Source organism: Idiotropiscis lumnitzeri, chromosome 8 (genome assembly GCF_059441095.1).
Source record: "Idiotropiscis lumnitzeri isolate Australia: NSW breed Sydney's pygmy pipehorse chromosome 8, RoL_Ilum_1.0, whole genome shotgun sequence".
Lineage (NCBI taxonomy): Eukaryota > Metazoa > Chordata > Actinopteri > Syngnathiformes > Syngnathidae > Idiotropiscis > Idiotropiscis lumnitzeri.
Genome location: NC_142398.1, coordinates 5,138,260 through 5,160,844, shown reverse-complemented (window position 1 = coordinate 5,160,844; position 22,585 = coordinate 5,138,260). Strand labels below are relative to the sequence as shown.

The window sequence follows — 22,585 nt, the reverse complement described above, 5'->3', positions numbered from 1 at the left end:
ATCCTCAAGCGTGTCCGCCACCATACGGCCTTCTCTAATCTAACTCGTGTACACACACACATGGTCACAATCCTTCCTGTGGATTGCAACAGAATTATGAATCACATCCTCCCAGCTTGATCTGACACCCACACACCAATTGGACACTTCATTAGGTACACCTTTTAATGAGAGCCAATGGAAATTGAGCTGTTCCTGATATTTTGACTCTGTGGAAGCCAAAAGTAAAAAAAAATGCAAGTGAATTAATGACTAACCTTAAAATCTATGTATATTACTAAAATCAGTTGTGTGGTTTTGATAGACATTGAAGTAAAAGACATCCTTCAATTGTATTCAAGGAGTGAGTGAAATTCAAACCGGTAGCTTTGAGCATTAATACCTAGGAAGTAACTCTACAAAAAAGTTGATGATCCTTGACCTTGAGCAAATCAAAAATGGCATAACGTGGATAGGAAAGGACTTCAGCAAAGGCAGTTGGTACCTGAGTGCACGACAACTAATCCATTCAGTCATAGTAAACACGTCGCTCATGTCCAAAATAACGGGACCAACCGTCTCAAAAATGCATATGGACATCTCTACTTAGGCCCATTTCAACTTCTAAAAACACTTAGCCTTTCCATGGTTGATTTAAAAGACAATGAAGAAATGAACAGCTTACATGCAGTTTTTGACATGTCTGTGTTCTTTAATAAGTCATCAAGCTACGAAAACACAAAGCGTTCAATAAGGCTTTAAGTAAGGTGAATTGTAATTGACATATGTTAGATTTTAATCCATAATCTTTATCTTGACTTACTTTGTTCACCGAGGCCATCCAGGGACTACGCCAACACCACCCATCCAAAAATGACGCGTCCATTGCAGTCACACTCGGCTGTGGAGTCGGCCTCCTCGCTGAAGGTGTTTTTAATTTTTTGAAGTCTATCTATTTTCTGCACTGAACATCCGCTGCCATGCTAGACTTTCCAAAGTTCACACTTGGCACGACAACCGGGCTGGTCCTGAAGCCCGCTATGCTATGCTCCCGAAGCAGCCCCTTAAACAGCCCTGTGCCGCAACATGGAATGTTCCAAAAAAAAAAAAAGACTCCCAGGGCTTGTCGATGAGGTACATGTTCATACAAATTTGACGCCCACTTGCACTGCGACAGTGACAGCTACAAGCGGTGGCGGACGCAACTGTACTCCTTCAAACAGAGCTGCTTGTCTTGAAAGTGAGTCCTTAAGAAGTTGATTTTGGTCTGCTAACATTGTCTGTTTAGCGTCCGAATGCTAATCGCTGCCTTGAGAAGTGCTGTTACTTTTCACACCACACCACCACAACGGCTACTACTGAGATTTAACAAAACTTTAGCGTAGCAAAATCTTTGAAAACTACAACCAGTCGCCACCGGGGTTCGTGCGCGCATTCATCCTCTCGTACACTTCAGCCCATGTAAGTAAGAAGTGACAGGCACAGTGTTTTTGAGTTTGTGGAGGTGATCATAGTTTCTGCTCATATCAACTCACATGTGATTCAAACTGTTACGCAGAACGCTTTTATACTTTCACAGATGTGGACAAGAGTAGTAGTGTGCATTTGAATTTTGGTGGCGATCGGTCGTCGTTTTAGACAACAGAACTGACAATTCAAGCAATATTACCTCCCTTGCCTCATCGCTGTGACATAGAAAAAAACAGGAAAAAAATAACAAGCCGAGGTCCAAAAGGGGGCGTGCTAATTTGTCGTAAATCTGAAATCTGATTGGACGAAAGCTGTCTAGATATACAGTAGTACCCAAGTGGAAGCTGGCCAGCCAAGAGACAATAATCAGTCATCTTGAATTTGATCATTCAAAATCAGTCGTGCTCGGAAGCAGTCAAAATTGCACTTGGTCAAACTGTCGGAAGTGAAGTGACAGCATTGGATTTGTTCTTCTCCTAGCCGTACAATGCATGCTAAGAGTGTTCTGTGATGCAGATGCGGAGAACACGCACACAAGCACACCAGGCGCTGCAGTGACGTCCAGTGGATGCTAAAAATAGAGCAGTGGAAACGAAGGAAGCTGAAGCTGAGATGGCTCGAAGATGAACTACGGCATCTCTCCGCATTTTCCATCAGCAAAGGAAAAGAACCATGGAACATTACGACCTGTGGAAAAAAACGTCTTCTTGGTGCTGATAATAAAATCAATCCTAGTGTTATTTACACGACAAATAACATAAAGCTGTATTTTTGCAGCAAATATAACGATTTCTACTTTATTAGGAACACCTATAAGATCTAAGGTCGTCAAATTGATGTTCTTTTTATTTAATTTTGCTATTTGCTAAGATATTAATCAAATTTAAAATAACATTTACACACTAACAGCTTTTATGTTGTGGGATTTATTCATCCTCGAAATGTGTTTACTTGGGCATACTTCTTGTGTACATATTATGTTGATTTTGAAATCACAGTGGAACCAAAAGGAAGAAACGTAATCAGTAAACGTTCATAAATCAAGGTAGCATTTCACATTGAAATGAATCGCAATGCAATTAATTCGTTCGTTAATTCGTTAATTGTTGTTTTTTTGTGGTTAAAAACAAGTATAATTAAATAAATAAAACACTCTTAAAACATGCTATTTATTGCTGATTAACTTAACCTCTAAGGCAGGCATCACCAAATGGCGGACCGGACCCATGGCCAATCTATGATGAATTTTTTTCAGGGCGCATTCGCAAACGTTGACAGTGCAATTCTAGTTAATACGGATATGGCGTCACTGATTTGAGCCAATCAAATCTTTTGTTTACGATCCACTGCCAATTGCGCAGCAGACCGAAAGAGAGTGCTGCTGACAGTATGCCTTGCTAAAAAGTTAGCGAGGTCGATGCGTCTTGTTTTAAATGAATGGATGGAGAAATTTAGTTTCGTTCTGGCTGCAGCCGATTCAAAACCAGTGTGCATCATATACTCCGAAACCGTCGCAACATTGCGAAGCGCCACTACGAAACAAAGCACCGCCCTTTTGTGCAAAGTTATCTGCTGAAGTTTGAGGTGAGCGCACGTAAAAACATCGAACTTTGAGTGCAGTATAACAGATTTTTACATTTTCGTTTCCAGCCCAGTGGCATGCAAACGAATGTTCATTAAAAGTATCATGGATTTTGGGGAAACATAAAAAAACATTCAGTGATGGGGAAGTTGTGAAGGAGTGCTTAAATGCGGTTGCACAAACATTATTTATAAAGGAAAACACAAAGGCCAGATGTGTGAAATAATCTACCAAATCCCAATGGCCCTGACTCCGTTCCAACCCAGATTTAAGTCACTGGCAGGGCAGTCACAAATTCATTTTTCTCATTAAGAGAAGTTAAAAAAAATACTCAAAAGAAAAAGTGGTGTCAAAGCTCATTTTGAATTATTTTTTCATGAGGACAGCCATTTTTATTGATTGTGTACTGAACATATTGACCTGGTTTACTTGGATAATTAGGCTTTCCGTTTTTTTTAGGCTGATAACATCTTTTACCTTTTTTTTTTTTAAATCAAAGAGTTAACTCAATGCTTAGCACTTTATATATTTCTGCAGGCGTTATTTTACTGTTTTTTTCTGGAAGTGGCACTCTTAAATTCCTTGAATGGGAAATAAACGCCTTATATTTGTTTGACTGGCAAAGGTGTTTAATGGGAACATTGCTAAATATTTCGTATATAAGTGTGCTCTGTTGAAAATGACTAAATATTGAAACTATATAAAAATGTGAACATAGGCTAGACATTTCGGGAAGTTGGACTTTGGTTCGGACCTTTTAATTGGAAGAAATTTTAGTCGTGGACCTCTGTGACTTTTAATTGAATACCTCTGCTCTAGGGGGAGAAAATGAGCTGAGAACTGTCGCTCCTCCATTGAAAATGAAACATGAAATTCTGATTCAAGTTCCCAACAAATTCGGAAAGTGACTAGTGACTAATCACTAGTTAGTCTGTGAAAAACCCTTTCCACTGTTCTTAGACGAACGTACCAAAATGGTTTAGTGATAAGGACCACAATCTCGTTCACAATCATTAGCTGGCTAATTTACAATTCAAATCATTCGCTTAACTAATCATGGGCTTATTATGGTGGGAAGTGTTTCGTCAAACCGAAGTGAGTTAACGGTTTGACTTCCCCTGTTCTCTTCTGTTCTGTCTGCGGTGTGGCCCCTCCCCCCTCTTGTATTGGTATGCCCCAGTAGGGAGACGCGGGTTACGTGATGTCAGAATAAGGAAATACAGGCACGCTTGAACGCACGCTGCTGTCTTACTTTGCTAGTGGTGCTTTTGATGCGTTTGGAGTCAATTTTTGCCGTTTGCTCAGTTCGCGAGTAGGTTCATCACACGCACAATGGTCGATTCGCGTGCCGGACTGAAATCCACAATCGGCGTTTGTTAGTCAAATAATTTTTTAGAAAAATTGTCTGCATCAAACGTCTTCAAATAAGTCTGATGTTTGTGTTTCTAAATACCGCTTCCTCCTGGTAGTCCAATATGTTATGACTGAATGCCTCACATCTTCCAACCTTATGTTTTCCATTTGGGGAGAAAATGTCTTGAGCGCGCTGTTATATGTCATCTTTTTTAAATTCTTTGGACACATCAAGGGTCCTCATTTCCCCTCCTCTGTGTTTCCATACTTGATTACCTTCAGGAATACAAACCAACTCAACGTTTCTGGTCTTCTTTTCGGCGCGTGTTGTTTGTTGTCTCTTGAAAAACAATACTGTGCAATGGAAAAATACTTAGATTTTCCTGCCCCATGCGTATGAGGAGATCTTCTGGTACACGGCGATTTCGTAAAAAGCTCACCAAGTTCATGTTACCTGCCGTTGCATTCGGAAGCGCCAAAATTTGTGTCCTGTTGCAGGATTGGACCATGGTCGCACTTTTTCACATTTGAGCTCAAATATACTTTTCATGTTTGTACATAATTGGTACATTTTTACATTATAAGTTTTCATGTTTTTACATGACATGTTTCAAGTTTTACGTGACAATTATCACATTTTTACATATGTTTCATGTTTTTACATAAGTTGCGTGTTTTTCTCCAGGTGTGGCAGCAATGTTGACTGCACCTGCTTAGCCTATACTATTTAAGCACAGTAAACTAACCAGTAACAAATTTGTATTTGGATGAGGGCAACATCATATAGATCCTTGAATTATTTGTATGCCACATTAATCAAATATATTATCAGAAACTGTGAAATTGGCTGTTCATTATTCCAAACATATCTTAATATTTAATGTGCAGCAACACTGCTGTAGCATCCACAATTCTTGCAGCATGAATATAAAAATGCTTCTCCATTGTTTATTTTTCCAACCAAGAGGTTCTTTGTTGAAGTTCTTGCAGCCACAACAACAACAACTTGTAACAACAACATACCGCTACAGATGAAGGGAGGAACTGTTGTTGTTTTGCCATCCATCCATTATCTGTAGCGCTTCTCCTCACTAGAGTCATGGGGGCGCTGGAGCCTATCCAAGCGGGGGACACCCTGAACTGGTGGCCAGCCAATCGCGGGACACACATAGATGAACAATCATCTACGCTCTCACTCCTACTTAGGGGCAATTTAGAGTGTCCAATCAACTTGCCATGCATGTTTTTGGAATGTGGGAGGAAACCTACACAAGGACGGGGAGAACATGCAAACTCCACACAGGAAGGCCGGAGCCGGATTCGAACCCACAACTTCTGCACTGTGAGGCCATTATGCTAACCAGTCGTCCACTGTGCCGCCGTTGTTTTTTTAAACATTAGAATTCCAGTGATTTGCTCTCCTTTTAAATCCATCATGGTATGACCTCCTTTTGTGCAATAACGCAAATAAATGCCAAACAATCGCAGTAAGTTTTTTCTTGTTTTTTTTTTAATTGTGGATTTTTGGGTGTCATGGAAAAGCACTACATAAACAATAAAAAAAATAGTCATCCCCAGGGGAGCGGGAACAAAAGATCACAAACTATTTTTTATTTTTATTCTTTTAAACATTCATGTTTTTGCTTGGTTTTGTTTTTGTCATTCAGAAAATGTTGCTTATTTCAGTTGAGTTTGTTATGTTATATTGTATTTAAAGTCTTCTGACATGATTGGGCACTTTTATTTAAAATAAAATATGTCAGGAATGAATGATGATTTTGGTGTTTCTGGGTCAGCAGGACCCCCAGGGTGACTCTTGCCTAGGGCACCCAAGTTGACTCGAAACATCTCTGGTTACGCATCAAACAAATCCATCCGCTCATCCATCCCAAGAACGTTCGTAGAAAAATAGTCGAGTTGAGTAGATTGAAAATATAATTGAGGTAATTTTTCTCCGGACATTTTATGCGCAACTCAAATAGTTAATAAACAGCAAGATTCTTAACTTGAATTGTACCAAATGAAGCGGCTGGTCAAAGGAGAAGGACATTTGATGCGCAGGAAGTGAATGTGTTTGCCTGGCGGGGGGAGGAAGTATCCCGATTGGGCGGTGTGTGTGTGCGCGTGTGTGCTGACTAACAATGAATGTGAACGGGCAACAGTGTGTTTGTGTGTGGCAGACTGAGACAGGAAGTGATGAGCTGTTGCAACAGAATGTGTAGGAGGGGTCTATTTTGGGATGTGTGCGTGTGTGTGTTTGAGAGTGAAGAGGTGGGTGACTGACAGACACATGTGAGGAGGAGGAGGAGGAGGAGGAGGAGGATGGCTGCACAGGGAGGAAGAAACGGCAATAAAACGTGATGGAGGTGGGAGGGGGTGAGACTGCGTAGGCGTGCGTCTCGCTGGGAACATATTGGTGACGCAGACTAGAGGGACACAGACGAGGAGGAGGAGGCTGATGATGCTGCAATGCGAGGATGTTTTGGTTTTTGAAAGGAGACCACTGAGTACACACAAGGCAATGCGCACCTTTGGCATATTTTACGCACAACAGCTTATTTGAACACAACGGTTAAACAACAAAACACTTGCAGCCACGGTGGTAGACTTCCTGTTGTCTTTTCGGTTGGGTTTCGGAGACGTTTTTGTGGGTCTACTTCTGATAGACATGCCGACCAAATATCACTTTGCTAAGTAAAACCGGCTTTGGAGGCACGCTGGATTATTTAAAAATGCAACCAAACTTAGTGTACATATTGACAATTTTTCCAAAATGAATTGATTAAAAAAGAAAATCACTAATTTTACTTTCCCGATCAAAAAATAGACAAAATGGACCATCACAGCTGGATTATCCCTTTCAGCGAAAATGGAAGACTTCCTTCTGTATCTGTTTTATGAGATTGCTTCTTGAGCCTTTTTTATGGGTCTACTCATCAGAGGCATACATACCAAACTTCATACTGCAACTAAAACTGGGACCTGGGGTTGAAATGTCAAATACTTCTGGGAGCCAAAATTAACCTGAAATATTATCTTTAGCCAAAATGGAAGACTTCCTATGTGTTTTGAGACATGACATCTTGAGTCTTTTTGCGGGTCTACTCATTAGCAACATATTTACCAAATTTCATGTTGCTAAGCAACACTGGATCCTGGGGCTGAATTTAATAAAACTTTGGGCCCCAAAATTGACCTAACATGCCACCTCAAGTCAAAATGGAAGACTTCCATTGTGTTTTCAGAGATGGCTTCTTGAGACTTTTATGTGGTTCTACTCATGATAGGTATGCGGACCAAATTTCATCCATCCATCCATTATCTGCATGGCTTCTCCTCACGATGGTCGCTGGAGCCTATCCCAGCTATCTTCAGGCACTCGGCGGGGTACACCCTCAACTGATTGCCAGCCAATCACAGGACACACGAAGACGAACAACCACCCACATACCCTGGGGCAATTTTAGAGTGTCCAATCAACCTTCCATGCATGTTTTTGGAATGTGGGAAGAAACCGGAGTACCGGAGAAAACTCAAGCAGGGGGGAACATGCAAACTACACGTAGGAAGGCCGGAGCTGCATGGAATCAAACCCACGACGTCCGCACTGTGAGGCCATCGTGCCGCCACCAAATTTTACATTGCTCAGTAAAACTAGACTGAATTTTCAAAAACGATGGGTGACCAAAATTTATTTAAAATGTCGGTTTTATGCCAAAAGCGTTAGGTCGATATATATATATAGATATATAATATCTATCTATCTATCTATTTATATATATATATATATATATATATATAAATATATATATTTGATACGTGTGCGTGTGTGTACCACCAAATATTTTCAATTAGTTTAATATACAATTCTACAATGATGCATTTTGGTGATTCTTTTTTTTGACACAAAACTTGTTTCTGTGAAGGTCCGCATTCGGCCTTGGCAGAGCTGTCCTAATTCTATTTTGCAAACAAACACGAAAGAGTTTGGTTAGAATTGATTAATCTGATGACACGAAGAAGCAGAAAAGCAGAGGCGGGGCTGGTACAATGCATTCTCTCTGGTTTTATTCAGCGTCGTTAGGAAGAGTCATGTTTGGAAATTACAAAATGCACTGCAGGTAGAAACAGCAGAGAAAGATCCAGAACCCAAAGAGAAAAGATGGTGGGTGGGGAAAAAAAGACAGAGAGAAAGCCAGAGAATGAGAGAAAAGGAGAAGAGAATAAGAAGAGGAAGAAGGGATTTCATTAGCCGGGAACAAAACATCACCAGATTCAAGTTCAGGCAGCTGCTCACTCTTCAATTGTTTTCATATTTTGATTATTGTTCAAGTGTTCTGGTTGTTCCCCCGCATGAAATAAACATTCCTTGAGCTCATCACCAATCTCTTATTTTGTGGTCATTTTCTTTTCTTTTTTAATTTTTTTTTAATTAGATTTTTTTAGTTACGTTTTAAAACTATTTTCAATTTTTTTGTTGACATTTTTTGTTTTTAAAAATAGAAGGAAATAAAGAAACACATTTCCCTTACTTAAAAACATCTATTTATATATATTTCTTACATATATTTTTTTCTTCCTATATATATATATATATATATATATATATATATATATATATATATATATATAATATTTCTTTCTCTCTTTTTTGGTAATTCCTGAAGTTTACCGCACATAGTGGCATGCACGTTGCACATGCAAAATCTGTAATTATAATTAAACACGATCTCCATTTCGCTTTGAATTTCCATATATGCTTCATTTTCTTTTTTTTTTTGGAATCCCCAACTTACTGCATGAGTTTCTATTTTGGCACTGGCTCGAGTTCGACTGGGTCCAATAATTGTCATGGTGATGGAATGGAGGAGGGATGGATGGATGAATGGATTGGTCAAAATGTGGGTAAATGGATGCAAGTCGCTTCTTGCTTTCATCATTTCCAGGACAAACCTTTGGCTCGATGAAATTCGGTCAACTGAAACCCTGGTTTTATGTTGCGCTAGATCAGACTGACCCATTTTCAAGTTTAAATCCCACTTTTTTTTAAAAGTTCAAAAAAATGCTGCCCTCCAATTCAAGTGTGGCTCAAATTTACCGGTTGTCAAATTCAAAACAAATAAAATGTGAAAAAAAAATATTTTAATCTATATATATATATATATATATATATATATATATATATATATATATATATATATATATATATATATATATATATATATATATATATAAAACCACTGCATATATACATATATATATATAAATTTGAACAAAATACAACCCTGCCTTTTTGCGGGCCAAATTGACCCATTTTCAAAATTTAAAACTCAAGAAACCAAAAATATACATATAAAAATATACAACCCCTTTCAAGCAAGAAAAAAAAACACAAGAAAAATATTATAATAACTCCTATTATTTGGGGGCTATATTGACCCATTAGCATCAACAACAAACATTTTGAACATATTGAACACTCATGATGTGTTGCAGGTCAATTTGAAACATTTCAACACAGAGACACACAAAACGTAAAACGAATTATTTTTGGGGGGATAATTCGTGATTCTTTCTCTTTAGTTTGTTTCCAAATTTCCATGGCACATTGTATATATTGCTAGATGTGAAGAGGGGAGTATAAATGTCTAATTTGTGCTCGCATAGCTTAATATATTCACTTAGTATGATGTAAATATTGATTATAATTTATAATCTATTGTTGTCAAATATACGATGGGTCAAATTGACCCATGGACGTTTTTGGGGGAAAATGGAGTTAAATCCTGAAATTGCGAGAGACGCGGTTGATGGAGCAAATGATGAACTGCGCGTAAAAAAGCCACTGATGTTCAACGCCAGCCCTCAGCTGATTCAGCATCACTCATGGCGCATTTCTTTGTTGTTGTTGTATGTTCTTAGTCTTGTTTTTGTTGTTTTACACTCAGAGGGGGAAATAAGCAAGAAAAAAATCACTTCTTTCTCCTTTTTGTTCACAAGCTTCTGTTTTTGGTGTTTTACAGCACGTCATTTGTCCTCATCATGCACGTGAACAAGAGTGGAGAGTAACACAAAAAAATCCTGAAATGCCCCCCCCCCCCCCCTACAAACCTGTTTTTGTTTGTTTGTATCATGGACATTGTTCGTTAATTGTCTTTGTGCCAAACTAAAATGAAAGCAAAAATATGTGAAAAGGAAGCAATTCGTCTGTAACATGTTGGATCGTACTGGACGGTTGCCCGTTAAATGTGAACAAGTGTCATTGTATTGCACACTAAGCAATGGTCCTGATGTCAATAAATAGACTTTCCATCATCGCAGGTAAAGGCTACCCCCGTGTGGCCATAGAGGGGACTGCATGTATACGTATTTCTTAATTATTTTTTTAAGTCGGATGAGAAGCAAGACGAGGACAGACAGAAGTCATTGATCTCCATTGACAAACTTTTATGCTTCAAAGTATACATGACAATTTACAAAGTCGGCGTGGACAACGGAAGGGGTCGGGAGTGGTTCAGTGTAGGACACACACCCACATACACGCTCACACAAACTTTGAACCTCTGCAGAGTGCCTCATTTGTCGTGTTTTGAGGCTAGGGGGGAAGTCAAATGTTGGAAAATTGATCAAATAAAATAAGTTCATAAAAACATCTACGATAATATTATAACATTAATATTTACAACAGCCTAATAACAAAACATAAATCCTTAAAAATATTTAAAAATAAATGTGTAATAGAAAAAATCCGCAATAAGTCATTGAAACTAAAAATAAACTATGTATGGATTTTTGATAATACTTTAAAGCTGAAATTAAATGAATACTTAAGTACAAAAGTGCGCTAATAAAAGTAATGCTTTTCAATACCTTTAGGGGCTCTACATTATATAAAATATATATATATATATATATACATATATATATATATTTTTAAAGTGATCTTTTCGAAAAATATCTTTTTTTTAAAGCGCATCTATCATGACAAACAGCTGCTCAAATATTACTGCACACACACGCGCAAAGTGAATGCCTCCATACGGCTGAGATGTAACAGTGATGGCATCATGTGGTGATGACATCATAGTGGTGATAATGCCATGATGTGATGACATCATGTGGTTATGACATCCCAGTGGTGGTGGTGACTAGAGCCTGATTGGTATGGATTTGTTCAGAATGATGCAGATTCTGATATATGGCAGAACAAAATTCCTATAACCGATTAGTCGGATGATTAATTGACAAAACATACAATGATTAAAATAAAATCATTTTGGTCCCTTGACGTTAAATCTGGTAATTGATTTTTAGTTTGTTTGCTTTTATGTCATTATCTTTGACTTCAGTTGTAATGTGGTTCATGGGGGGGGGGACAAAAAACTGTCCTCTTCCCCAAATATCCGCTGATTTTTCTTGAAAATCGCTAATTTCAATTCAATTGGCTCGCCAATTAACCTGTTTGGCCCCAGTGATGACATCATAGCATGAGGTGACGTGGTGGTCCAGTGCCTTTTTTTTTTTTTTTTTTTTTGTAAAATGGGTAAACGCCTTAAAAACATCCGCCGCCCCCAATACATGATGCTTACCTTCCATGCCCTCTAACCCCAATAACCCCCCCCCCCCCCAACACGCACACGCATGCACACATCTAGTGCTGTGCACGGGAGACCACCGCCATGTGTGATATGAGCGACCTAAGCCCGACTTTTGGCAGCACTCAAACTGTACAAGAAAACCCATGTGATGTTTTGCAAAGAGCCCTTGAGTTGCGTGCTTTTCCACACGCCGCTGACCTACAACGCCACACACGCCAAACCCAATAACCACAACGTGCTTTCGAAAGGTCTTCTCAAACATTTTGGATCCGGGGAGTAATATCTCCATTGACCCCTCCATAAAATTTGAACACCAATGAAGCAATAACTTTAGTACAGTGTTACCTTGACTTAGAAATTGACACAAGTATATGTACTTTTGCTTAATCTAGCCTGTCAGAATAAAGGGCTTCTGTAAGGATCCATTTTTGTTCTCCAAGGTACAACGTTGTGTTATGTTCCCTTCAGGGTTTACAATTGAGCACAGAGGTACAAACTAGTACTTTTCATGGCTAGCAAAGGTAGACAAATGGTCCAAATTGGCAAACGGACTATTTCTTTCTCTTTTTGTTTACATGTAAAGGGAAAAGCAAGTGCTCGGCTAAAGATACATGCCTACGAATAATTTTCAAAAAAGACCAGTTGATGGAGTTTAAAGAAATAAACAGTAGACCAGGAATGGGCAATGTACTGTGCTTGCAAGGAACTGTCAACGGTTCTTGTGAGTTCCAAATAATGAAACAAGAAATGCTTTTGTTTGTGCACTCCTGTACTTTTTCAGCTGCACTTCGGTTCCCATGATGAATTGTGGCTTGCCATGTTGACGTTTTTCCATCCTAACGTTATACATTATCATTTAGGTATTTTTAAGATACCCATAATTTATTGGATGTCTGTCTGAAATGTCATTTTCAATTTAAATTGTATGTTTTTAATATGAAACAGTGACTGTGACTTGTGTGCGAATCAGGAAAATCCATTCTCCAAGCGACCCCAAAATGCCACATACTCAATCAAGGCTGACAGCATCTCTACATTCTTCTTCTCTAATGGAGATGAAGCGGTGGAAGGTTCACTAAGGGATGTCTGCCATCTATTTAATAAACAGTTTTATGACAATTTAATACTGATCAGGTGTGGTAGGCCAAGTCTTTTATGATGTTGCCCATCCTGACCAAGACCGTAACCTTTGAAGGCTAATATGTACGCTGAGGCGCAAATACTGTATGTATATTTGCCTACACAGCATAAAAATTGAAAATAGCTATCCTGTTTAAGGGGTACATAGGTTTTGAGATCTTTTGTCACCTCTGCTGTGTTTCAAGACAAAATAGGAAGAGTAGGATTCAGATTTGCCGCGTGTATCCCGTGTCTCACTCGTAACTTGAAATACAAATAAATTGAGTTTCGAGCTCAGTCACGGAACATATTCATATTCTTAAGTCAAAGTATCACTGTATCATGTGTGCCTCTAAATGCAACAGCAATTAAAAAGTTGCAGAAAAAAACATTTTACAATAAATGAATATAATTTTAGATTTCAAAAAAAGTTGTAAAGTTGTAATAATAAAGTCTTGTTTTTTTTTTTGCAAGGAAATCATACAAGAACAAATGGGAAGTTTGTTGGGATGAGAAGTTGTAATCTTGTCAGAATGCAGTGTTCCCCTGTATAGTTCTTGCAAATTCACCTATTTGTGGATTTTGATTTGAACTTATCCTGCGTCATTTCTTGAGACACTCAACCACACTTTTTATGTGCTTAGGCCAAAGCCGTGTCTGACATGAATGGAGTGCTTTGGCCCCATGGTGCAAAGGAGCTATGTTGAAGTGAGTGGGGTGGGGCGTGAGGCAGGGAGGGGGACAGACAGGCTTCTATAAGAAAGGCCAAAGCCCTTTCAAATAGAAACACGGTGTTTTGCTGCCATCTTGTGGCATCTATGGGGCATCATAAATCTCTTTGAAGGGGCTCTTAATTCTTTGTGAATTTTTGCTGGGCAGAGGGAAATACTTGAATTTTCCATGTGAAGGGGACCAAAGTCATGGGGTGGTACTTCCTGGATACTTCCAGGGCGGCACCTTTCGATGACATTTCAACCGACGGCGGTGTCACACACTCCGCTGTCAGGACCACAGGAAGGGAACCAGTGGGAGTTTTAAGGCGTGGTGTTATTGATGGTTACGAATACAACTAGCAAAAAGGGGGCGGGAGGGGATTTGTGTCAGATGACTAATGTGACTCGGATACAGAAGGCACTGCGGCTCTGTCGGGGTCCAAGATTCTGGGGGAATTAACAGCAGACAGGGTTCCAGTTTGTGTCCTTTCACTTCCTGCCAAACAGCAGCAAATATCTAACAAGTCTGTGCTCTACTCGTTGGCCTTGGAGGCAACACATGTAGTGCTGAGAAAGTGGGAGGCAACAGATGCAAGGGGTCGCGCAGTGGGCAAGTGCAATTGGTGCCGACCGTCACCCGTTAGTCGGCTTCTGTCAGGAAACCGGGTCTTACAGTCCCTGCAGAAACCGTACGGACGCTTATGAGGTCTGCATAGAGTCAAAAGACGTGGACTATGGGTTTTGGGGAGATCTAGGATTTGTACGAGTGCAAGTTCAAGAGCGGCAACCAATTTAAAAAGCTATCGAGAACTACGGCTACAGTTATCATACCTAGATTCAGGAGATCATCGTCAGTTGCCAATAATTTGGTCCTAAAATATTCTCTATAAAGCAGGACCAAAAAAAGGTTAGTTTCAATGAAAGCCGAGTGGCGACGAAGGCTGTTGAATACTGACGCTGTTTTTTGGCAGAGGGGGACTCAGCTGTGCTACAACCTCGCATGGTACCTGGCACCTAGTCCAGACCTGAGAGGAGGGCTTGGGCTGAAGAGGTCACCATTGGCACAGAGGGGACCAGAAGTTGTCTACGTGTCCTAACAGGGTCCAAAGCGGAGCTCTAAATCAGGCAGTTGTGCTGCTCAGCTTGCCAACAACGCTACAAAAGAAGAGGGCCGTGAACCTCAACACCCATCATTCAACACCTTTTACAACTGTTTTCGTCTTTGGGTGTCGGTAGGCGAGAACCAAAAGAAGTCCCTGACCTTCCCCCTGAGCCGGCCTGATACGTCGCTGCCCCGGAGACCCGGGATCGTCAGCATAAGGCAGGGGTGTCCAAACTATAACCCAGGCGCCATTTGCAACCTACCGTCCATTTTTTAGCGGCCTGCATCCTATACTGTAATTCACAATTGTTTTTAACCTGCATTGCAAAGCTTTATTTAGTACATGGAGTGAACAGACAGAAGAAGAGGAAGAGGAAATTTGTTTTTATCTCTCACTAACTCCTTTTCCACCAATCACACGTATCTAAAATAGGAAGAAAAAGTCTCTTCACAATGCCACGAGGAATAAAGATAATTCAGTTACAGCAATGAATTACAATTGTTGGCCCCACTTTCTACCCCTGATTGCTCTTGTTTTGGTTCTGGATGCAGAAAATGCTGTGGCTCGGTAGATTGATTTTCGTACATACACGTTGATACAGGGTTGTTGACCACCCAAAAATCAAGAAAAATGCTTGAGGTTTTGCTTTATCATCAGGCAGTTTTATAAAATATCGACTCGATAGAAAACAATAGCTCATTCTTTTCACATAGCTACTGATACTGATGGATTGTTTTTGATGTGTTAAATAAATTAAATGGGAAGAATGTCTTAGATTTTTCTGTATGCGGCCCTTGGAAGAAAACGTTTGGACACCCCTGACTTCAAAGATGTAAACAAGATGGACTTGGCATACTTGAAGGGATAACAAGAACGTGACAACAACTTTACAACAACAGCGCTAACAATCATCAACATCATTGTCATTCGGCATGGACATTTTTATCAAGACTATCATCATGAACAATACTAAATGCCGGGCAGCAGAAGTTCGCTTCCCTCTGCTCAGTCTCTCTCTTGGCGAAACCACCAAAATCCAACATCCACCCAACTCGCAGTTCCAATAAACACCTTCGAGGTGGCATGCAACCGCCAAAGAGACAAACAGTCTAAGAGAGAAGAGAGCTTCTTTTTGGAAACGTAAACACAAAATTCCCGTAAAGTACACCCAAACAGCCCCCAAGGTCCCAAAAGATGGGGTTCAGTTTCCTCTCTAGTATGCGTTGTATCAATCATGCAGGTTTCCATCCAAAAAAAGGGTCAAAGGAGCGAACACAAAGAGAAGAACCAAGCTTCAAATGTCCAAGAAGAAGAACAAGAAGTAATGAAGAGAAGAAATATTGAAGAAATTAGTATGTCCTTTCTTTACTCTTCTCCGCTACTCTTTCCGTCACGTGATGTCACTTCCTGTCAGGCTATGCTTGGGTGGGGCTTACTCAGAGCTTAGCATCCCGACCAGACAGGAAGTGATGTCATACCAGCACGGAGAGAGTCTGTAAGAGTAAACAGAGATGATAAAACTCATCAAATATCTGCCAGCGCTGGGATGGGCTGGTTTTTGCAGAATAGGCGGAGCTTCCTGGTTCTGTCCTTGGGAAAAAAAAATAAATCAAGATCGAGTGGTTTAATTCCCTTTTTTTTTTTTACTACTCATGTAAAGATTTGTTCTTGAGTGTGATTTTTTTCTGGAGGCAAAGCTTGGCATGTAAGGGTCTGGTTGGGAGACGGGAAAGGGCCTATCTTTTTAGGAACTCAAGTTCCTTAAAAACATGAGTGGAAGCAGCAGAGTCCGCTTGAAGAGTTCCCAGAAGCAGATTGGCCAGCGAGTCACCTGAAGAAGAAGGATTTAGCCAATCGCGACGGGCAGTTTCGGTCTCAGAAACCTTGACCATTCATCAGGACCCTTCATGTAAACCACATGCTCTGCGCTTTCTGCCTACAGCTCGGCATCCCAGCAGCGGATTCCTCCGAGCATGGTCCTGGTGGCCTCGACCATCTTCCATTTTGTCATTCTACTTGAAGCTCCTTTGCCCCGTAGTCTCTTCCCCACACTCTCACTCACAGAGTTCAGGGGCTGAAGGCTGGATCCTCGGATGGATGTCCGGCCCCTCCACCCCGTCCCCATCAAGTTTACATACACAAGGCCAGAACCCTGGAGGTTGATGTTCTCCTGTCGTTTCTGCCTTAATCCGGTTGCTAGCACCAATCATCCTCGTCTGTTTCGCTGTAGGGTTCATGCAGGCCTTTTCGGGGTCCGCGGGAATGAGGGGGGCGGTGGTGTGGGTGAGGTGCCCCGGGAGGCCCTCTTCGATGCGGAGAAGGCGAGGATGAGCGGTAGCCGTTGGGCACCCGGCGCGGGTGGGGGTGAGGGAGCGGTGGAGGGGGCCCGTGGCGAGCAGTCCTCGGCGAGCGGGGGTGCGGGTGGGGATTGCCTGCGTGTGGGTGGGGGTTGCCGTGGGAAAGGCTTTGCTCATACGCGGGGGGCTCGTGATGCCGCTCATACTCGTAGTCGCGTTCGTAGAAGGGCCCGTCCCCTTCCAGACTGTCCCCCAATGGAGGTCCACTCCAGCGGCCTCTGTGTGGGGAGCGTGGTGAACCGTGAATGGGTGAGCGGGGGGACTGGTGCCTGGGTGAACGGGGTGACCCATGCCTGGATGATGAGCCCCCATGGTGGGGAGAGGCTTGACGGGACGGTGGCCGGTGATGGTAGCCCCTGTCGTGGTCTGGCGGGGAGAAGTGTCGCGGGGAAGGCGAGCGCAGACGACCCATTCCCGGGGGGCCATAGTTCGGCTTGCGGACAGCAGGAGAGTAGGTGACGTGAGGACGGGGGACGGCAGGGGTCTGGGGCAGCTGGCGACGGCCTCTCCGCGGAGTGCTGGTTCCCGAGGTCGAGGGGACCGGGCTGCCGCTCACTGAACTACTGCCCTACAGCAAAATGTAAACAAGGAAAATCAAAACGCACCACGACAAGAAGAGAGACCAGAGTGGAGAAGAGTTGGGAGGTAGAATGGGTAGTAGGTGAGGCAGATCGGTGGTAGATTGGTCAAAAATGGTCAAAAACAGTGATGAGGCAAAGTAGTCACATCAAGAAGCAATGTCACGTTGAAGGGAAAAGGACAGCGAGAAAGAGTGCCAAAGAAAAAGGCAAAAACAGAAATTGACATCCATTACACCATATGGAAAGCGCTTTGTTACAGCTCCAGCTGATGTGAAATGCACTATATAAATAAAGTTGAATTGTATTGTATTGTATGAGTGAGTGAAATAATTTGAAACTCTTGACTGGACTACATCTGCAGGAAATTAATGCATGACCATGGATCACTGCATCAATTCAGAGCTGGATGTAAGCTATTCTATCCATACATCTATTTTCTATCGTGCCTATCTTCATTGGGGTTGCAGGTGAGCTGGAGCCTATCTCAGGTGACTTTGCACGAGAGGCAGGTGACAACCCGGACTGGTTGTTCGTCAATGCCAGGGCGCATAGAAAACAAGGGTTCTCAAACACTTTTGGCCCAGTCACCCATTAGAGGGGAGAGGTGGTAAACTGTGTGGAAAGCCTGCTAACCATAGCAATGCATCTGTGTAAGTTATTTCTTATCTATAAAAATGAATGGCAAAACCAAGGAGAGGACCCAATCCAGGGCGTCACTGTGGCCCACCTGTCTGTGTCCTCGTCCGTCCGGACCCTCGCTGGGTGAGCGTGACCAGTGTCTGTCGTGTGAGTGTCGGTGGGCTAGGTCATGTCGGTCGTAGCGCTCTTTGTCCATGGAACCGTGGTGGTGGTGGTGGTGGTGGTGGTGGTGGCGCCGGTCCTTGGTCCTGCCCCGGTCCCGCTCACGCTCCTTGGGAGGCAGGTCACCTGACTGTGTGGTGGTGCTCAGATCTGTGCCCAGGCCTGGTTCGGTAGTGGAAACAAATGGTTAGTACAGACAACAAAGCCACTGGAGACCAACAAGGCTAATTCCTGGGGTAACAGCACAAAGTTCTCAGACAAGAGTTTTGTTTCCTTGTCCTTCTCAAATCTTTGAGTCATAAATACTTCAAAGTCCACTTTGAGTTGAAATCTTAACTTGGAACGATATACCTTGGCTTGAAATCTTTCCTGTGAATTGAAAACCTAACCCAGGCTTGATAGACCTCATTTGAAACCACAACCCTTATACAATACAATACAATACAACTTTATTTATATCGCGCATTTCACAAACACATTTACAATAGGATACCAGAAGAACAGCAGAACAGTGACAGTCTCATGTTGAGTCGAAAGCTAAAGAATAAAAATTCAAACGGGTTTTAAAAATGGACAGAGAGGTGGCTTGCCTAACAAAAAAGGTGCGATCCCCCCTGAAAGTGCGCTTAGTGCTCGGCACCTCCAGCAGCATTTGGTCCACAGACCTGAGGCAGCGGGCAGGTGCGTAGGGGTGGAGGAGCTCAGAGAGGTACGCTGAGGCGAGGCCATTTAAAGCTTTGAAGACGAACAGCAGTATCTTAAAGCAAACTCTGAAGTGCACTGGGAGCCAGTGAAGAGAGGCTAAGATTGGGGTTATTTGATCCGTTTTCCGAGCGCCAGTTAAGAGGCGAGCGGCATCATTTTGGACCAGTTGGAGGCGCTTGAACGAGGGCTGGTTGACTCCAAAGTAAAGTGCATTACAGTAATCTAGTTTAGAGACTTGATCGTAACCGTAGCCTAGGCTGAGATCCTCAACTAAAAAACCCTAACCCTGGCCTCAAAACCACATTTCAGACCCCTGAAACACAGATTTTGAGCCTATTGAAGCCTGGTCTAAAGCTTGGTGCATTTCACCAAAGTGCCCCTTTATGCTAGTGGACTTCCATAACCTTCTATCCTGATTTTGACAAAGAAGTACCTCTTCCCTGGACCATGATCGACAAAGTGGACGTTACCTTTTGGTGGCAACTCACCTGTGTCTGCGTCTGTGTATCTGGTGAGGGATCTCTGCGAGGTCCGGTGGCTTCGGTCCCTGTGCCGGCGCCCTCCGCCGCTGTGGCGCCCCTCCTCAGATACCACCCTCTCTAGGGAGTAGTCGTCCAGCCTGACGCCCCGGCCCGAGCGCCCGTGAACCAGGCTGGAGGTGGAGCGCCTCATGGGACTGGTGTCGGTGATGGTCTGAGGGACCCAGAACGAGGTTGCGAATAAAGAAAAGAAGGACAGACAAACGGCAGATGAGATGTGAATTTGCATCATTCATCTTCTTGTATGTCCTTTTACACTGAGCTGGTGCCAGTATCGGTTAGGTACCAGAGCTCACTTTGGTAAACCCTGAGCTATAGCATGTCATGATGTCACCCACATATGGTCCATATACCATGGTGTGGTTTTTAGGCGTAAAATGGTAAAACACTTTAGGCCACTGCTAGTCTGGCCTGGTTTTGTCATGTTAAGGTGATAAAAACATGAAAGACAGATAATTCTGGCTCCAGCTCAGCATGAAAGTGGGTCAAACCCCAAATCCATGCTTAAAAAATGAATTTAAAACCTTAACTAAGACTTCAAACCTCAATTTGAAACCCTAATCCTTGTCTGAAACACTAAACCAGTCTTCAAACCCTGATTTTGACACAGAGACCTGGCTTGAAACCCTAACCTTGTTGAAAGCCTAACCCAGGCTTGACATGTTAAGTTAAAACCCCTAACCTAGGTTTGAGTCCCCAGTTTGAAACCCAAACCACTGTTTAAAAACACTAGACTTGGCTTCACAATTTGAACCCTCAACCAAGGCAAGAAATCTAAATTCAGAACCCTAACCCGGGGTTTAAACACTAATTCGAAACCCTAAATCGCGTTGAAGCCCTTCTAGCTGTGAACAAGAACTGGCACCAGATCAACGTGAAAGGGCTCAGCGATCTTCCCGGGGAACCAGATGGGTGTCTGCCAACCCAACCAGAACATTCCAGCATCGGCTCGTGCACCCATCTGGCTCAGAAAAGTAACTATTTTGCCCTAAATATTTCCAAATCTGAAACATCACCCAGCAGTCAACCGTTGGCCATTAGCATTCGCACGGCGGTAGAAAAGAATCATGACCATGCTTTTTCGGCAAGTGGGACGAGTCAGCGGGACGAGAAGAAGCCGAGGGAGAGCAAGCATGACGGTGGTAACCATGCCTCCGCATGCACAAGACACAAAAGAGAGAGTCTGCGGCACTTTTGGACAGGACGCACGCATGTCTTGGATTGGGGCGCACAATGACATCATCAGGCAACAATGTGCTAAAACCATCAAGACACTCAGTAGCGTCCAGCTAGTGCTTGGTTCTGTCTTGCAATGAATAAGAAGGGATTGGACACGGCGCTAAAAGTCTCTCAGTAAGATGTAGTGCAGTTTTTGTATGCCACGAAAAACCAGTAATGAAATCGAATCAAATGGCATAAGAACTGAAATACAAAAAGCTAATACAATACAACAAAGATGACTTAAAATATAATTATAAAATTAAAAACAAAGTAAAAACTAACATGCAACAAATCAAATAAAATGTAATCAAATAGCATCTTAAAAAAGGATGACAACAGCACAAGGAAAAATAGAATCAATCAAATTACAACCACAAACTGTAATAAAATACAATAAAAAATTTAATTCATTTGAGCAAAACACTGTATAATAAAATGTAATACAATAAAATAACCAAAATCAATATGTAAAACAAAAAAGATCAAGTCAAATTAAATTTATAATCACTCTGATAAAAGCAATTATGATAATACAAGTAAAATACAGAAAATGGATTAAATTAGCCTCATAACAAAAAACGTAATGCAATGTAATTTTTTGAAAAATGAAAACAAAATGAACAGTAAAATACAATAAAATATATCAAATAGTACATTAAAAATGTTAAAAAGAAGGAATGTAAGTATGAATGAATAAAGGGATGTTTTAGTCATGAGAAATGAAAGAGCCCCTCTGTATTTCACTAATTAAACACCCCTGGCCACTTTTGGCATATATCAAAGGAATTTAGTACGGTGGGACGTGCGGTATAAACTCGTAAATCCAGTCGAGAAAAAAAAATAAGAAAGAAACAAATGAACAAAACTCCACTGAATAAGACACTGAGCCTTGGCGGTGGTCTACTTGCTCTACTGAGTGCTCTTGTTTTAGCCATCAGTTTGTTTGTTCACAAAACAGGCACATGAAAGCCCAAGTTTGGAGCAGCCCCACGTTGGGCACCTCCTCGTTCTTTACTGACCACCCATGTCATGCACCACTTGGGACAGGCCCGTCACCTTATCCCTTCGCCATTTATTCTCTGACGTCCATGCGTTTGTTCGTTTTAACTCACTTCCGTTACAGTGCAACAAGCAGAACACATTTGAGAGCATAACACAGAAACACACTTTCACGACAAACAATAACAATAAAGAAAGAAAGAATGAAAAAGATAAAGAAAGAATGAAAGAAAGAAAGAAATCTGGAGATTGGCGAACAGAAGTTGGGGACACTTGATTTAAAGTGTGGGATGCACCAGGTGGGGCTCACAGCAGGAGGCCCACTTCTCCTTTTTTTTTTTTGTCTAATGTTTTGATCGTCTTGCTTGCTTAACAAAATGCTAGAAACGCAACACAGGTCTTTACCACAGCAAAAAAAAATGCAATTCAAACAGAAATTTCTCTAATTAGAACAACATAATAATC

At 41.7% G+C, this 22,585-nt stretch overlaps 1 protein-coding gene across 14 annotated transcripts in view; it reads right to left on the bottom strand.

Moving 5' to 3' along the window:
• Positions 1-13,661: 13,661 nt before the first annotated feature.
• cacna1ab (calcium voltage-gated channel subunit alpha1 Ab) overlaps positions 13,662-22,585 on the bottom strand; it is a 106,318-nt gene continuing 97,394 nt past the window's right edge. For all 14 annotated transcript variants that reach the window (XM_088302222.1, XM_088302221.1, XM_088302228.1 and 11 more), the window contains 3 exons: positions 19,850-20,054; positions 18,583-18,818; positions 13,662-17,842 (listed from right to left, as the gene is read on the bottom strand). In XM_088302222.1, the coding sequence (XP_088158348.1) occupies positions 17,114-17,842; positions 18,583-18,818; positions 19,850-20,054 (1,170 nt within the window). In that variant the 3' untranslated portion in view covers positions 13,662-17,113. The remainder of the gene's footprint in view (positions 17,843-18,582; positions 18,819-19,849; positions 20,055-22,585) is intronic.